The sequence below is a fragment of the Mercenaria mercenaria genome, chromosome 11 (assembly GCF_021730395.1).
Source record: "Mercenaria mercenaria strain notata chromosome 11, MADL_Memer_1, whole genome shotgun sequence".
NCBI lineage: Eukaryota > Metazoa > Mollusca > Bivalvia > Venerida > Veneridae > Mercenaria > Mercenaria mercenaria.
Genome location: NC_069371.1, coordinates 74,092,097 through 74,108,381, shown reverse-complemented (window position 1 = coordinate 74,108,381; position 16,285 = coordinate 74,092,097). Strand labels below are relative to the sequence as shown.

General features: G+C 32.9%; 1 protein-coding gene and 1 long non-coding RNA gene across 4 annotated transcripts; one reads left to right on the top strand and one right to left on the bottom strand.

Moving 5' to 3' along the window:
* Positions 1-2,666: 2,666 nt before the first annotated feature.
* Positions 2,667-15,348, bottom strand: LOC123531364 (T-cell-specific guanine nucleotide triphosphate-binding protein 2-like). Of its 3 annotated transcripts, none has more exons than XM_045312227.2 (2): positions 15,316-15,348; positions 2,667-4,762 (listed from the first exon to the last, which is right to left on the bottom strand). In XM_045312227.2, the coding sequence occupies exons 1-2, from the start codon at positions 15,331-15,333 to the stop codon at positions 3,455-3,457; spliced, it is 1,326 nt and encodes a 441-aa protein (XP_045168162.2). In that variant the 5' UTR covers positions 15,334-15,348; the 3' UTR covers positions 2,667-3,454. The 3 variants fall into 3 exon arrangements, with proteins under 3 accessions (XP_045168162.2, XP_045168164.2, XP_045168163.2); XM_045312229.2 differs by lacking the exon at positions 15,316-15,348 and adding an exon at positions 11,012-11,272; XM_045312228.2 differs by lacking the exon at positions 15,316-15,348 and adding an exon at positions 11,066-11,270.
* LOC123531365 (uncharacterized) lies at positions 13,423-14,831 on the top strand. Its single transcript, XR_006682409.2, has 2 exons — positions 13,423-13,487; positions 13,791-14,831. It is a non-coding gene; the product is annotated as an uncharacterized LOC123531365 (long non-coding RNA).
* Positions 15,349-16,285: the final 937 nt, after the last annotated feature.

The window sequence follows — 16,285 nt, the reverse complement described above, 5'->3', positions numbered from 1 at the left end:
AGAGTTGGATTGTTTTAAACAGCTTTGAATTAATTTTACATTATATCTAAATGAAATTATCAAAGTCAACTATTTCACAAAATGGAAGAAATGAAAAGGATTATTTATCAATTGGTCAAAAATAATAATTACATCAATTTGAAAAACAATGTCGTTATTGCAACATTAGTTCTATTAAAAATTAATGTACTTATTTTCAGTTTACTCAGTCCAAATTCAATGGGTTTTTTTTTAGAATTATTACAAATTTAATTTTTAATTCCTTTTATGGAATTAAGGACCAGATAAAATAAAGAGATGTTTTGTAACTGAAAATTACTACCATAGATGGCCTTAGAAAGTTTGGTGACGCGTACTTGAAAAATAAAAAAAGTTAAAAACAAGATTTGGAAAGATGTTTTTCAAGGGCTAATACATTCTCTCTAAACAATATCCAAAGACATGGACTGATTTTTGTTCTCTGCTTGTTTGGCATTAGTTTTTCCTACTTAAGATTTGTTACTAGAGTAGTATTTTTAGTGAATTGCTTTCTAAACAGTGATTGCAATTTGCTTTCATTTAACGACTTCTCACAGAAATACAATATAAATATAAAGTCTTTACAGTTACAAAGTATTATTACATTTATAAGAAGACTTCGAAAAAAGAAAAAAACAAGAGAAGCAAACAATGTATCTAAGTTTGACAGAAAATGGAGCAAATATATTGCATCATGACAAATCAGTGTTGTTTTATAGAGACCTGATCGGCCTGATACTGTATTTAACTCCTAGTCTTTCTCTCTATTATTTTCGTCTGTACATTCCTGTATACTTCAAGGTCTTATGATTATCATCACTTCAAACTGCAAGATGTTCTTTTAAAATTGATTTTTTTCTTATTTTTTTCTCCTGTTTATAAAACAAACTGTCTTAGTCATTGTAAGAAGGATAACCAGAATTTGAAGAGAAGTAAATTATCTAAGAGTTTTCTCCCTTTAATGAAAAACTATATTGTCTTGTATTTCGAATTTCGTACTTATAATGTTTTCTGTTTCGCAAGTCTTTAACAAAATATGTCCTTTCCTAAATTTAATACTCTGCATACGATATATCTGACACTACTATTGTCCACAATTTGAAGACTTTGAAAGAAAGCTACAATAAGTTTTTTGTGGTAATATATCAGCAAATTGCGTTATTTCAAATCTTATAATTGTGGACAGTACATAAAAAGATTTGCTAATATTGATGTTTTTTTATAGATTATTTGACATCTATCAAAACTAAAATTGATATAATTAAAAGGTTAATAAAATTTTCTGGAAAAAGTAGGCCTGAGAAAATATGTCAGCATGAGGAAATGGAAAGAGCTGAAGAGATTTTATCACACCCTTCTTTTACAAAACAAATTGGTAACCTTCGTATGAAAATAATATTATCGAGTTCATGTCCCAAGATTCAATTGTCTACATAGCTTCTAATGTCATGTTTATCAATAAATGTGTCACGCTTTTATATAAAAACGACTTTGGGAAAAATAAAAATTCAGCTGGTGTCTGATTACCGGGTAAAATTTTCTCAATTCTAAATGATTTTAATAATTTTTGTCCTATGTATTTTGTGTTGACACGACACAAGCCATATATTGAACGGTATACAAGCTTCTTCGTTCCAGGTTTTCAAGGTTATGTAAAGGAATATGCAACAAAGGATATAATGTCATGTCCATTTGAATTGAAAAGTTATACTTTTAATTGTTATGATATCCTTCTGTCACCGACTTAACTCAACAGGAAAAAAAACCCAACAAAATACTTAATGGCAGGAAGATATAGGATTGACAAGTGGTCTGTTTCCTTGTTACAATTATTCACTGACATCTACTTAGCTGAACAGGAAAAAACAAAACACTTTAAATCAAGAAGTTGTATGTTTAGCTCCAGGACGAGGCAAAATTTTGTTCTACATGTTGATATTCAAGCTCGTTTGCGTCAACCTTTGATTCATGTGGGGGAATTACAAGTAGCTGTTACACATTAAAACTGGTGAAATTCTGGTTAGGAATCCAGAACACTCTTAAAAGTTTTATGTAAAGTATATGATATAAGTAGTTCATTCAATGCCTTAAGTCACATTTCTAAGGTCAAATTAAGGTCAAGAAATTAGTTCAAAGGTCATTAAGTGCAAATGTTACTAATTTCACTTATATGGCATCATATCGTTGCCATTTTGATGACATAAGTGAGCGAAAATGGTATAATTGAAGCCAATGTTTTTAACTACGAAATAAAATCACTATATGCAAATTAGCTCATTTGCATTTTAATAAATATTAATGTAAGCGACAAAATCGTACAAAATTACGATAAAAATTACAATTATGGCAAAATAAAAAACGAACGCGTGTGTTAAATTTTGTTTAGATTTTTCTCGTTTAGCTAAAGATATATTGATATAGCACGCATATGCAAATAATCTTATTATTACATTCTTCCTCCACTATTAAAGCTGGAAAGTCGCCATTTGACCTATCATGTGTCGGTGCGACGTTACACCGCCCCCCCCCCTCCCAAGAAAAAAAGAAAAAAAAAGAAAAAAAATACTTAAGGTGTTATTTGATCAATAAGAAACACTCTTACTTTCATTCAAAGGGTAATTATTTTACTAAAATATACAGACAGAAGCAGATAAAGGTTTTGGGGGTGTTATTGGCAGTAGAATGGATCATTACTTAGCCGCAACATATTTGCTTTTAATAAATGAAAATAAGGTGATTTCTAAAAGTTTAATTATCTGTCGAACACAACAGATCATTGAAGTTTTAATTTCGATACCCGAATATCACGGGTCTGTTTAGCAGAAAGATAACTCTACCAATAAATGATTAAAGAGGTGTTAGATAAATATGCTCGACAAGATTGCATATTTTGTAACAGATCTCATTGACTTGACTACTCAAACGTTTACGAAAACGTTTGAGTTAAGTAGATGTATAATAAAGCTCTGTTTACATGCACAAGATTTACACTCGGTTGCACTAGCGCAAAAGCACACTTCTTTTCATGCGTACTCAAAAATTACCAGTACCAATATTGCACAGATTACTGATGTCAAATTTTCACTTGATTAGTAATGTGTTAGAAGCTTAACTGCATGGAATTCAGTTACATAATTTAAGAATTAAAATTTTGATCAGAGGTATTCCGTCCACATATTTTAGGTTGACTACATTTACGTAACTATCTAGTATTTAATATTTGCAAATTAATCGCTACCAATTGCCTTCGGCGATATATGATCATTTTGTGTCGATTCGCCGTGAAACCAAACTCACTCTACATATTGCAATATTAATGTTTTACATATTCCAAAGTATTTTTGATATAAACTTGTTTCAGTATCTGATTGTCTTTTTTACGTGAATTATGTTAAGGAATAGAAAACCGGTTTTAATACACATATACATCCAAACATCACTCTGATTCAACCTTTTTCACCTCAGTTTGTGTCGTTTGAATATCATCTACGGCATTTTTAGCGGAGATTTTGGTCATCTCCCCGTGAATACGCAATGCGTCATTAACTATAATGTCTAAGAGCTTATTTAAACAGTGTACCTGGACTCCGTAAGAAATTCCGGAAGCAATCACAATGCCGACAATGGGAAGTAAAAGTTTTAGAATGTTTTCGGAGAGGTTCGATATTCCTAGACTAGCGAAGAAAGCAAGAAGTCCAGCAGAAGTGAAAGAAATTATCTGGCTTTGGAGATTTAGTTTCCGTTGCAATTCGTTTACTGAAATATTCAATGCTGCAGCATTTTCTTGAAAGGACGCTTCATCTAGCTGTAACTGCTGTCGGTAAAACACAGCTTCTTCAAGTAGTATGGCGATATCCACGCTACATCCAACGCCTGGAATTGGAACTGCAGCAGCTGCAGCAGACGCAATGGAAACAATGTATATTCTTTTCTTTAGATATTTTTCTTTGGTCCTGATTATTCTTTCGGTGAGATTGGTCAACGATAGTGTTAAAGCCTCCCGCTTGATGTCTGGAGCATCTTTAATGAGTCGTTCAGACAATTGTCCGAAGTCAAACTCGTTTACATCAAAGTTACTGATGATGAATACTTCCGGATTTGTAAATCCTTCGTTTTGCAAATGGGTCATACAGTCTGAACGTACTGTTTGTAAGACTTGAACCATTGAATGAGTTATTGGATGTGATTTCTTATTGTCCGATATATCCAAGTCGATTTTAGTTCTGATAAAATAAAAGTGTTTACCTGCCTGCTTAATTTGTTGAGCCAGCCACTTATCGTTCATTGTAAATCGACTTGCCGAGAATACCAGAAAGAAATCGTATCTTCTAAACTGTATTTTCTCAAGATAGCTGTCTCTGGGAAAATTTGGAGATCCCACTCCGGGAAGATCCCACAGTACAAAACATTCGTTTTCCGGATGTGTATAAGGTGTTCGACTAGCAGTTGTTTCAACGACACCAACTGGTGCAGCACCATCATCATCAGCTGTCATACCACGTAAGGCATTTATGTAGCTTGATTTTCCAACACCACTGCTTCCTGTGATAGCAATATTAAGAGGAACCTTCTTCCATTCATTCAGCTTCTCTTTTACAGATTCTATTATACCTGATTTGCCATGTTTCTTGTAGGCCTCATTCAATTCTTGTACTACTTTATCAGGAATGTTTGAAGATTTCTTTTGCTCATCATTTCCACTAGTACTGTCGGCTGTTGTTTTATCTTGCCCTGAAGATGCCATCTATAATATATATAAATTGAAATTTCAACAGAATGTTAATACAAATGTAACAAAGAAAGTAGCTTATTACATTCAGTATGTTTTACTCTAGTTAGTTTGAAACAGTAAAAGGTTTTATTCCCTTGCTAATATATTTCTGCATTCACAGCTAGGCCTTGTTGCAAGAATCAATCTGTCATATATTAAAGTCGTGTTTCGTACTACCAGTAAAATATCAGTTTATGTGGGTATCCTTTTGATATGTCACACAAGCTGTAATTTCTTGTTCAATAAGCTATCAAAAGTACACCTAAAATGAGTCAATGCATACTTACAGGCTGAGAGGAAAGGTGTGATAATAAGTCAGAAATGCATAATTTAGTTTTCCATTGATTTGACCTGGTGACCTAGTTTTTGATTCCACCTAATCCAGATTAAAACTTGTCCTGAATATCAATGGGATGAATATTCTGATCAAGTTCGATGAATATACAGTCATATTGTGGCCTCCAATGTATTAACTAGCTTTTTCTTTGATTTGACCTGGCGACCTAGTTTTCCATCCAATATAACCATGATTCGAACTTGAAAAATCATCAAGATTAATTTTCTGATCAAGGTTTATGAAGATCGAGTGATAAATGTTGCTTCTTGAGTATTTACAATTTTTAACTTACTGACCTTATTTTTTAGCCAACATAAACCCTGATTTAAACCTGATCTAAGGATCATGAAATTTAATATTCTGAACAAGTTTCATGAATGTACAGTCATAAATGTGGCCTCTGTAATATTAACTAGCTTTTCTTTTGATTTGACCTGGCGACCTGGTTTTTCATCTTATATATATTTAGATTCCAACTGTAAAAATCATAAATTAATATTCCGATCAAGTTTGTATGAAGATATAGTCATAATTGTGGCCTCAAGAGTATTTACAAGCTTTCCCTTTGATTTTTTTAACTTTGTAGCCTAGATTTTAACCCTATATAATTCAGATTTTAACTTTTAACTAGTTTTTTATCAAGATTACCAAATATCAAACTCGTCCTGGACTTTGTTAAGGGTAACATTCTGAACAAGTTTCATTAAGATTAGGCAAAAATGTGACTGGGTGTTAACAGTCAAATCTTTGACGACGGACGACGGACCAGGGCGATCACAAAAATATATATCTTGAACACTTCGTGCTCATGTGAGCTAAACATCTACGTATTTATTCTGCCACACTGAAACGTAAAGGTAATGACGGCCCTTAGTCACTCACTTTAGAAATGTTGTAACGCATAAGGTCTGCTACATTGTGTATTTAAATTTGTAGGAGGACCTACCAAGCCTGATTATGATCCTAGGAAAACGTTCTTGTCAAGAAGTCGTTTGTCTTTCTCTTCTAAGCATTGGCGGCGCTTGAAATCAGTCAGACAGAACAATATGAACACATTTGAGAACACAACTTACAAAAAATATTTCTGACAAATTTTGACGATGACCAAGCAAGTAGTTCCAGGTGAGAAAGCGTTTAAAGATTTTTCCATTTTTTAACTTTAGTAGCCCTTAACATCAATCAAGTGGAATGATTTTGAAGACTTTGGGAGAGGTTACAAAGACGCTACGGACAAGGTATGTTGATTATTTCTAAATCGGTCTAGCAGCATCTGACAATTTATTTCAAATTCCCCATGTTATACATAAGGGGAAAAGTAATTAAGTAATCATGCGGCCACGGCTATGACGAACCAGGAAGATATGAACATCCTTGGTAAAAAGGTCAAACAAAAAATCATTTGTTTGAAATTAAAATAAATCGGCTAAGCAGATTCTAATAAATTTCCCACTATATATATGTTGGAAAAAGTGACCATGTCTTGCAGTGTCCGTGCTTATCAACGAAAAGGAATAATTCGAACAACTTTAGTAAAGGATGAACCAAGGAAAAATCCTGTTGACTTTTTAGAAATCCAGGAAATTCTTTCTGAGAAGAATATCTAACAAAAAGGTTTTCGTTTCTATTGCAAAGTCCTATATAATATTTTTGAATACCATTGGTAGAAGACCATGCCATGAATGCCAATATTATCCGCTACTTCACACAATATAGTTGTTGATATTTCAATATGCCAATTCATTTCCCCTGTTTCTGTTTAGAAGTGCATTATCCCTATTATATGTACATTGTGATATTTTGATTAGAACACTACTTTTAATGTTTAAACCCATGAAAATTAAACTGATTCTTATAATTCAGTCATATGCAAGTATGTTAATAATAATTAAGTATTCAATTTGCTAACTTATGACATCAATATGAAAACCGTTGAGTCAAAATTAATTTAAAATACTTAATATGCAATTATTTTAATTATTAATAAGAAGTTATTTTGCTAACTTTGTCATTTTAAGTATGCTTGAAATGGCATTGATAAACTTCTTATCATATGAATTACAGTTGAGTCGTCATTTCAGTTGTATGTTGTCAAGCAAAATGCGTTTCTTTGCGCTAAAATGGGTCCTTTTAAGTAAAAGGGAATAACTGGTAAAACAGTATAAAAAATAATAAACGTTTCCCGGACCAGTGTCGATAATATTTCATACTAAGAAAATAAGTCCACTTGCAACCGTTCCATTCAAAGATAATGCTTAGGTAATTCTGAACATTTAAATGATGACCCCGGTATCAAAATACAAAGTAGTAACCAAAGAATCAGTAAAAGCTCAAACAGGTCAAAGTTGATGTTTTTTTTTGTTTTTTGACTTAGAAAGTGGATCCGGTCTGGATTTTCCGAAGGACTTTGGTTGGTCCCAAAGTAGATCTACCAAACGGTTGGCCTTGACCCGACACCTAACCCTGACTTAAAAAATCAGCCGCAAAATATTAGGAAGTCGAATTTCCAAGTTTCCAGAATAATGCACTTTTTTTAGATTTTCACTATTCACCATCTCATTTTTCAGCTCTTAGACTACCAAATAAAATGAAATATTTTTCTCTAAAGGGCTTTAAATGATAGACACACCCAGGCAAAATCTCGCAGGGGTTACGGAATCGATATGGAAAGGATTACAGTCAGATTCGAACATTTACCCTCTCTCTCCTAGGGTCCGGGTGTCGGATATGTCTCTGATGTCGAATTTTTGAAATCGAAATTAAAGTGTCAAAACCAGTATTTTTCTCGTAGGGTTTGACATTTTTAGCCTAGATGTTATTAAATACTACACAATAAAAGATATTCAGAACCCCCTGATTGGGTCAGACCTGTTTCTAGAGGGGTTCGTGCCCCGGGCCTGAAATCACATTTTTTTAAATGGTCATTTTCAATCAAATATTACAATAAAGGTTCTGAAAATATCATAATAAAAGTTACGTGTATATGTAGCCTAATAGTTTCCAATAACTATTTCATATAGGTATAGCACAAGGTTTAAACCCGATATCAAGTGTCGTCTGGACTCGAACATGGGTGCCAGATCCAAACGTAAAAAGAAACGGGTTAATATACCTTATTTATCTAAACAGATATTTTTCAACAATTAAAGTAACACGGTTTAGTTTATATATATTATTTCTATCAAAATAAATAGATTCAGGTAAGTTCTGTCAGTCTGTATGATCTGTACACTTGATATAGTGACCGTATTAGGTAATATTGTCGCATTTTTTCGAAAATTCATGAATTTCATTTTAATATAAAAAAACGTTAGGAACAAGCTATCAAACTGAAATTTCTTTTATCAAACACGGTTGAAACTATCATTAAAAAAATAATAAAATCCTTATTTTTCTCCGACGAACACGCCGACGGGAACATTTGCTGAGCTTTGCCATTTTTGGCTTGTAAAATATTACCTGTAAAATAAGGAAAACATGCTTATATAATCTATTTATTTTGCGTTAATAACTGCATATAAAAAGTTAAAGGGATGGACCTTGTCGGAGAATCATATCTTCATAATATTATGTCCGATTTTAATACTTTGTTGCAAAGTGCAAGCCAGGAGGTACAGGAAGCAGGCCAAATATAAACTTTTCAAAACAGGTAAGACAGTCAACATCCATGTATCGTATAGGTGATTCACTAGGGCTATCCTAGGTACTAAAACAGGGTTTCAATCGATAGCCAGGAATTACACCTATTCAACCATGTAGGATACATGTATATTTCTTTGGCAAAAAAAGGCTCGAATCCGGTCGAAAATCTCTTAGTCATTGTCAAAATACGAAGCTGGAAGACAAAACGGTGATCTTATTCGATTCTACAGACCTACACGACCATGTATGATACATGTATACATTATGGTCATACGGGTTCGAACCGAGTTTAAAGCCTTTCAGACATGGTCAAAATTGACATATTTCCTAAATTTGAACACTTCCCGGTGACCTAAAATGGCTTGCCTTGACCCTTATGGGTACCTCAGTTCTCAACCTTGGTCTCACTCGATAGCTAGGACTCATACCTATATGATCATGTATATGATCATATATATATATATATATATTTCTTCGGCAAAGGGGTTCGAACCTGGTCGATAACCTTTTAGACATAATCAAATACGTAGTTAGAAGACCAAATAGTGTTCTTACAGGACTGGCCCCGACCCCTATGACTATCCAATGTACCAATGCTAAAATTAGCAGTAAGTGACAAAAGAAATGGCAGTAAGTGACAAAATATGGCAGTATGAAAGAAAATATGGCAGTAAGTGAGAAAAACAAAATCGTGAATAACTGAAAAAGTGGCAGTAAGTGAGTAAAATCTGGGAGTAAGGGAGAAAACAAATTGGCAATATGTGAGAGAAATTGGTAGAAAGTGAGGAAAACAATAGCAGTAAGTGAGAAAATTTGGCAGTAAGTGAGTGAAAAAAAAATGGCAATAAGTTAGGAAAATTGACAGTTAGTGAGAAAAAAATGGCCTGGATACCAAAAGCTAATTTACGAAATTAATGAAAATATTCATGATGTTCGATACACTTACAGATAATTCGGATGCACTTTCAAATAACACTATTTTTGAAAGTTTACCTGGTACATGTATTTGCACATATTCAGTAAACTACTTTAGTTGTGTCATATACTATTGATTTGCTATTGGGATGATAAATCATTCCAACTATGAAGTGTTGCTTTAAATTTTGACAAGCTTATATATATTCACTGCATTATGTTTAAAACAGTACTCACTCATGTGTAGATAAACATAAAATAAATATGTACTGACACTTAGCTATTCATCTTTTTTTTTTAAATCAGCTATCACTGCAAGAACCACTTGCCCCTCATCGATGTGGGTTCGAGCCTCACTCGAGGCGTTGAATTCTTCATGTGAGGAAGCCATCCAGCTGGCTTACGGAAGGTCGGTGGTTCTACCCAGGTGCCCGCTCGTGATGAAATAATGCACAAAGGGGCACCTGGGGTCTTCCTCCACCATTACAGCTGGAAAGTCGCCATATGACCTATCATGTGCCGGTGCGACGTTAAATCCAAAAAAAAAAAAAAAAAAAAAAATCACTGCAAGACATTTAATTTTGAATGTTATTGAATTCCAATATATTTAAATAGGACTGTCTTTATTTGAAGAAAATTTCGATGTATTAAAAATAATGAAAGCTAAGCATTAGATTTCTTTGATATGAAAATATCAATATAATGAGACATTCTGTTATTCCAAATCCACTTCGATCAGTGGGGCATTTAAAGTTACTTTTTGTAGGACAATCAACAGTAAATATAAACTCGCCACAGCCTATTATGATTTAGTGCAATGTGTAACGTAATGAACGTAATGCATAAATTAGGGTGTGTAACAGTGACATAATGCATTACTGATTCCAAAACGTGTAAGGATAATGGTAATGTAATGCAAAAATTGGCAATGTAATTGTGATTCACTGCACTACCTAATCATGTCACTGACGCCGTGTCTGATATCCAGTTTGAATAATCTACGATAGTTTCAATAGTGCTTGCTTTAATGTGACATGTTAAAACAGGGCTTTAAAAGTCAGTTTTAATAATAAAATAATTCACTTATTTGTAATACTTTGGTAGAAATTTCAACTCATTTCATTTCGTTTAATAGCAACTTGTCATCAATATGCTTTTGATCATTCAAATGAATATTACATATTTGGAGTTGACTAATATGCCTAAGTACTCGATCTTACTAATGAAATATATGTGTAGCATTTTAAGAGAAATTTTAATCAGATTGTGGAGTTAACATGCATATATGTATCAGAAACATACTACTGTAAATATATATAAGAAGCAGTTACTCATTCCTCTTATTTCCTCACTTCCTTTATACATTCTACATCTTTGATACTTACTATATTGACACAAATGATCTTTGAGATATAATGTTTCCAATTAATGTTTAGTTTATCTAATTAGTTTATTTCGAATAAAATTACATTAATTAAATCTAGTCATTTGAATATATTTCCTCTTGCTTATTAATGTCTTAGTGCATGCATCACTTCACGATGAATAGACCGTATCTCCTTGTTAGCAATTATGTATGTTACGCACTTAACCTTCAGTTATGGAAAGCCACAGCTGTTTTCTGAAATTAATATAGCACTTAGTACTTATATCCCCTTACTGTATTTTCAGTGCTTGTGATGCTGTTGGGACTGTATATGGGGTGTTTTTACTTAATTTGCGGTCCTTTCATGTTTTCATTGGATTGTGCGGTATAATTAACAGCGATGTTTTCATTTGATGGTGTGGTATTTTTACGTTATACCTCGTATACGTTTTTTTTCAACTGTTCATGCATTGCTTTCAACTGTTTTTGTTGTGCTTTTAACTTATGCGGTTTTAGCTATATGTGGGGTGCTCGTGTCGTTTTTATACCGTGATTTTAACTTTATACGTTGTGCTTTTAACTTTACATGATATGTTTTCTACTGTTTTCATCTGCGGTACTTGCAACTGTATATGGAATAGTATAATTCTGTCAGGCGGTAGTTTCAGCTTTATATATGATATTTTCTATTGTGTATGTGGTGCTGTTAAGTTTATATGTGGCGCATTGTATTGTAAATAAGAGGCTTTCTACAGTATATTAGTTTGTTGTAATTGTATTTGATGTTCCTTTATATTTATAGCTTGTATTTTCAACAGTAAAGCTGAAAAACTAGAGCATAATGTAATGAAAAGTAACGAATATTGCCGAAAACATCGGACTTAGCTTATTATATGAGGGTTTCCGTCCTTCTCAACACCGGTTCACACACCATTTTGTCAAAGATATCGTCTACGCTGAAATTTGCTCTTGATGACGTTACTTTCTTTGTCAAGTTTAATCTACTTACTGCCGTAAATTATGAACTAGGGCAGTTAGAATAATTTTGTTTAAAAGAAAACATATATAAAAAAGATAAAGCTGAAAGGTAAAACAACAAAATCAGTCAAAATACGGTAGTTCATAATTTAAGTAAAGTTAAACTTGAACCAGAAACTCCCAATTTTATACTACTTAAATTCATATTTTGCAAAAATTTTGTCCACTTATAGGATTGTATACAGTATTAGAGTATTCAGTTTCTGTGCTTAAAATCCGACCAAAAAGTTAATTGAGCTCTTTGTTTTATCAAACTGCGTCAAAGTGAAGCACGGAAAATTATCTTATCTGTATAGGTAAAGACAATTCATATAATTTGCGAAACGTTTTATATGACTTGTCTTACCTTTTTGTTGATAACACTTTCCAACGCAACGGACATTGATGCTTTTATTCTTATAAAACGACCGTTTTAATGGGAACGTTTTAGATGTTGATGTTTCTCAGAACAGATAGTTTTTCTAATATGTAACATAACATGTCAATATTTTTTCTATTTTTGATAAGAAGACATGTCATACTAAATGACCATATATGGTTTTTATATCACTGACATGCTGAAAATGAGGTCTGAATATTTTATTGTCAATATATAATAAAGAAGGAATGGAACGTAATCTAATTATAAGTATAAACTGAGATAGTAATAATGAATCAATAACATTAAATTGAATGCAGCTTTCACATCATAATGACAAATAAACTTATTACAGGCAAGGCATTAACTAGTGCTTATATCAAACAAAACAAAATGTATCGGAAGATGATATTAAAGTTAAATATACTGCACAATCAAAAGAAAACATGGTATATACATTTGGAAAAGGACAGCATAAAAGATAAAAAGAAAGAAAGAAAGAAAGAAAGAAAGAAAAAAAAACATACTGATGAAAGTACCACAAACAAAGTGTAAAGCTCATCACATACATGTATAAGCATTAAAATAGAGAAAAGTGGAAGCTTCACAGGTCGCTCAACACGACAAAAACGAAAATGTTGCAGGCTCGGTTTGATTGAGCCTGTTCATGGACGGTAGTGGAAATGCTTGCTACCGTCCACGCCCTCTAGCCCCGGGTTGAGCAGAACTCAACATTTACACATGCTAATAGTACAAAAAGCAATTTTAGAGACATCCGCAGATGTATTCAAACGGCGGTGCACATGAAACCTTCAATGATACACGTGTTGAGGCGTGTAATTCCATAAACATAATGTAAGTAGATGCACTTCATACACTGATATGAGTACAGCTTAAAGTGATATCTCAACATTGAAGACAAATATGGCTTTCCATATTCAATATCCGTTGCTAAAGTCACTGTCGCACTGACCTGTGTACTTTCGCACGGGGCATTATGGGTAAGAACTATTTCCAATATGGAGTGATAAACAAGGAAGTGAAAGTATGCATTGCATTTTTTTATTATTCACCATTGTTGTTTCCAGAGTATGATTAATTCTAATGTATTCGTTCCAGTATCATTTGAAATGATGAATGTAATTTACCTGCAGTTGTGCAAATCGATTCATAAATGAAAAACGGTAACGTTTACATTGTTCACCTACAAACGTCTGCATGTATTTTTTCTGTATTGTACCTGTACACTATTCCAGTAAACGAAGAATTATGGTTAAGCCTAATAATTTTCAGTATAACAATAAATTGAAATGATGTCAGTTATACATTTTTATTTTTATTTTGGCAGGACTAATTTCCAAAGTACCATCTCGATTATTTCTCAGTGAGGACAGTCAGTGGCAGGTAGCTCAGTTGGTTAGAGCATCCCAGACATGGAAGTACAATGTCATGGGGAGGTCTCAGGTTCGAATCCTGACCTGGCACTTGTCCCCCATATATCCCGTGCTATGCCAATTTACACTTCCAAATTTTGAACACATAAAATTCTACGTTTGATCTAAAAATATTTTTCATAACACAGCTTATTCAGAAAGTGTTCAGAGCATTTTGGAGGTCTTAAGTGATTGGTGCTTTGATTTCTTGTCATACATTTTGTTGTTGAGCACAGTATCGTTTACGTTATGATACAATGTTACTGTATAAATACATGAAACTGTTAGTATATACTAATGAGTTATGTAACATTTAGAATTTTTCATTTGAAAAACAGTTTGTCCTTTGATTTAAACTACAGGACAACAGGCAATACAAATGGGAACCTGTTTCTTCTTAGTACAAACATTTCCGATGTAGTTTTAAAAGTGTAATCAAAGTCATTAGTAAATTTAGATGAACGATGACCCAGATCTGTATAGGTACATGATCCTTTTATACTTCTGAATCAGCTATAGGATCTGTCAAAAATTGTAACAGATAGAAATATCTGCAAAAAGGAATATTTTGAAACTTAGTGAAGTTGTTATTTTTTATGAAAATAACAGACAGTATAGTGTATCACTGAAAGGGGAATGGAGGAAGGTCCCATCTGGAGTGGAAATTGCATTCAATCAACAAAAAGTGAAAATAATGTCTAATGTTGTTTAATATACCACTTATTGAATAGCTTGCCAGTCAGTAGTCTTAACATTAACCTTATTTTCACTGTTGACCTGTAGATATTTCAATAATTTTATTGTATTGAAGTTGTCTGTTTAGGATTTTATATGTTTACCTGAAATATTTGTTTGATGTGTTTCCATTTTCAAAACTCTGTTAATTAATAAAAAAAATGGACGACAAGATAGCATGAGCTTTAATGTTTGTACAAATAAAACTGGAATTTACAAAGGCTTTTGCTTTTCACTTATAACAGTGATGTTGAAAACAGTCAGTATAACATTGTCTATGATTCATACAACCAGCAAGTACTTTATGGCACTTCTGTTTTAGGGCAAAGTTTGGTCTAACTTTCAATGGTGCATCAAGGGAGGACAAGACTACCAGACTGCAATATGTAAACTTGGAGAAATACTTTGGTTATTAACACATTGAACCGAAGCTGATATACATTAGGCCTTAAAACATTGTTTGATCCGGTGTCCCAAGCTACCTTAAATTTTTGGCTCGAGCCTAAATGTTTTAATGACCTTGGAGATTTTTTTCTTTCAACTGTTTAACAAAAAGTTGCAAAACTGCACTTTTCCAGTGATGTTAGAAATCAACTTACTGATGCTTTGAAGGCATGACCCGCATATTTGCATTCAATATTTTTGACACAAAAATAATTTCCGAAAAGTCTCCCTTAATAAAAAAAAGGAATCCGACCTACCTACCGTAATATTTTTGAGCATGTTACCGGAAACAAAGATTTTGTTTTAGGCTTTAACATGGGGAGCCAGCTGTAAGGGAGTCTTTCCTCTATATGACATGACTTAATCACTCTATCTGTGCATTCTTCTGACGTTTAAAACCAAACCTCTTCGACGTTGACCGTCTCCAATCCATATTGCGTTGTAATATAATAGGACAGGAAAGTGAAAGTAGACTTTTCTTTTTGTCAATAGACTTTTCTTTTTGTCAATAGACTTTCCTTTTTGTCAAAAAATAATTATTCAGGGAATGATAAAGGTTTAAATTAAATTTAAAAAGTTTAAGTAATCACAATTACTCATATTTCTTTTAATAGCGTACAACAAACAAGTTAATTCTGAAAATTTAACTTCCTCCACGAAACTATATTTTAGTGTATGTACAATTATCAACTATTGGCCAGTTATCATTTCCTAGTATAGAGGTCAGACGGAATGAATGACGTCAGGATCTCAGGATCTATGTATAGAATATTGCTAAAGTATAGAGCAGGAAATCAATATTGCTTAAATCACTGTAGTGAATGACATCCAGGTTAGGGAGAATGCACACGTTTTTTTTGATGATATCATATTGACCTGAGCACTTGCCATAAAGTATATCAAACATAACTATATAATTTATCCTTAATCTATCTTATTACCCGGACGATTCCTCTGCAGACAGCCAGTTTTTTGTAAGACAATAAAAGCTATCAGAAGATGCAATGGTATCATAGAAAGCAGACAAACAAAACAATCCAGAGAGTCTGTTTATGACGGATAATGAAACGAAAACAATTATTCACGCCTCTAGCACCGGCGTAAGTGGAGCACTTTTAAAGGATTTTTTTGAAGCCAAAGGACAAGAGATAATGACATTGAGTCCAAAAGCTTTAAAATATAGTAAATACTTTTAATGATGCGTGCAACGAAAAAATTCTCAAATTTTTAG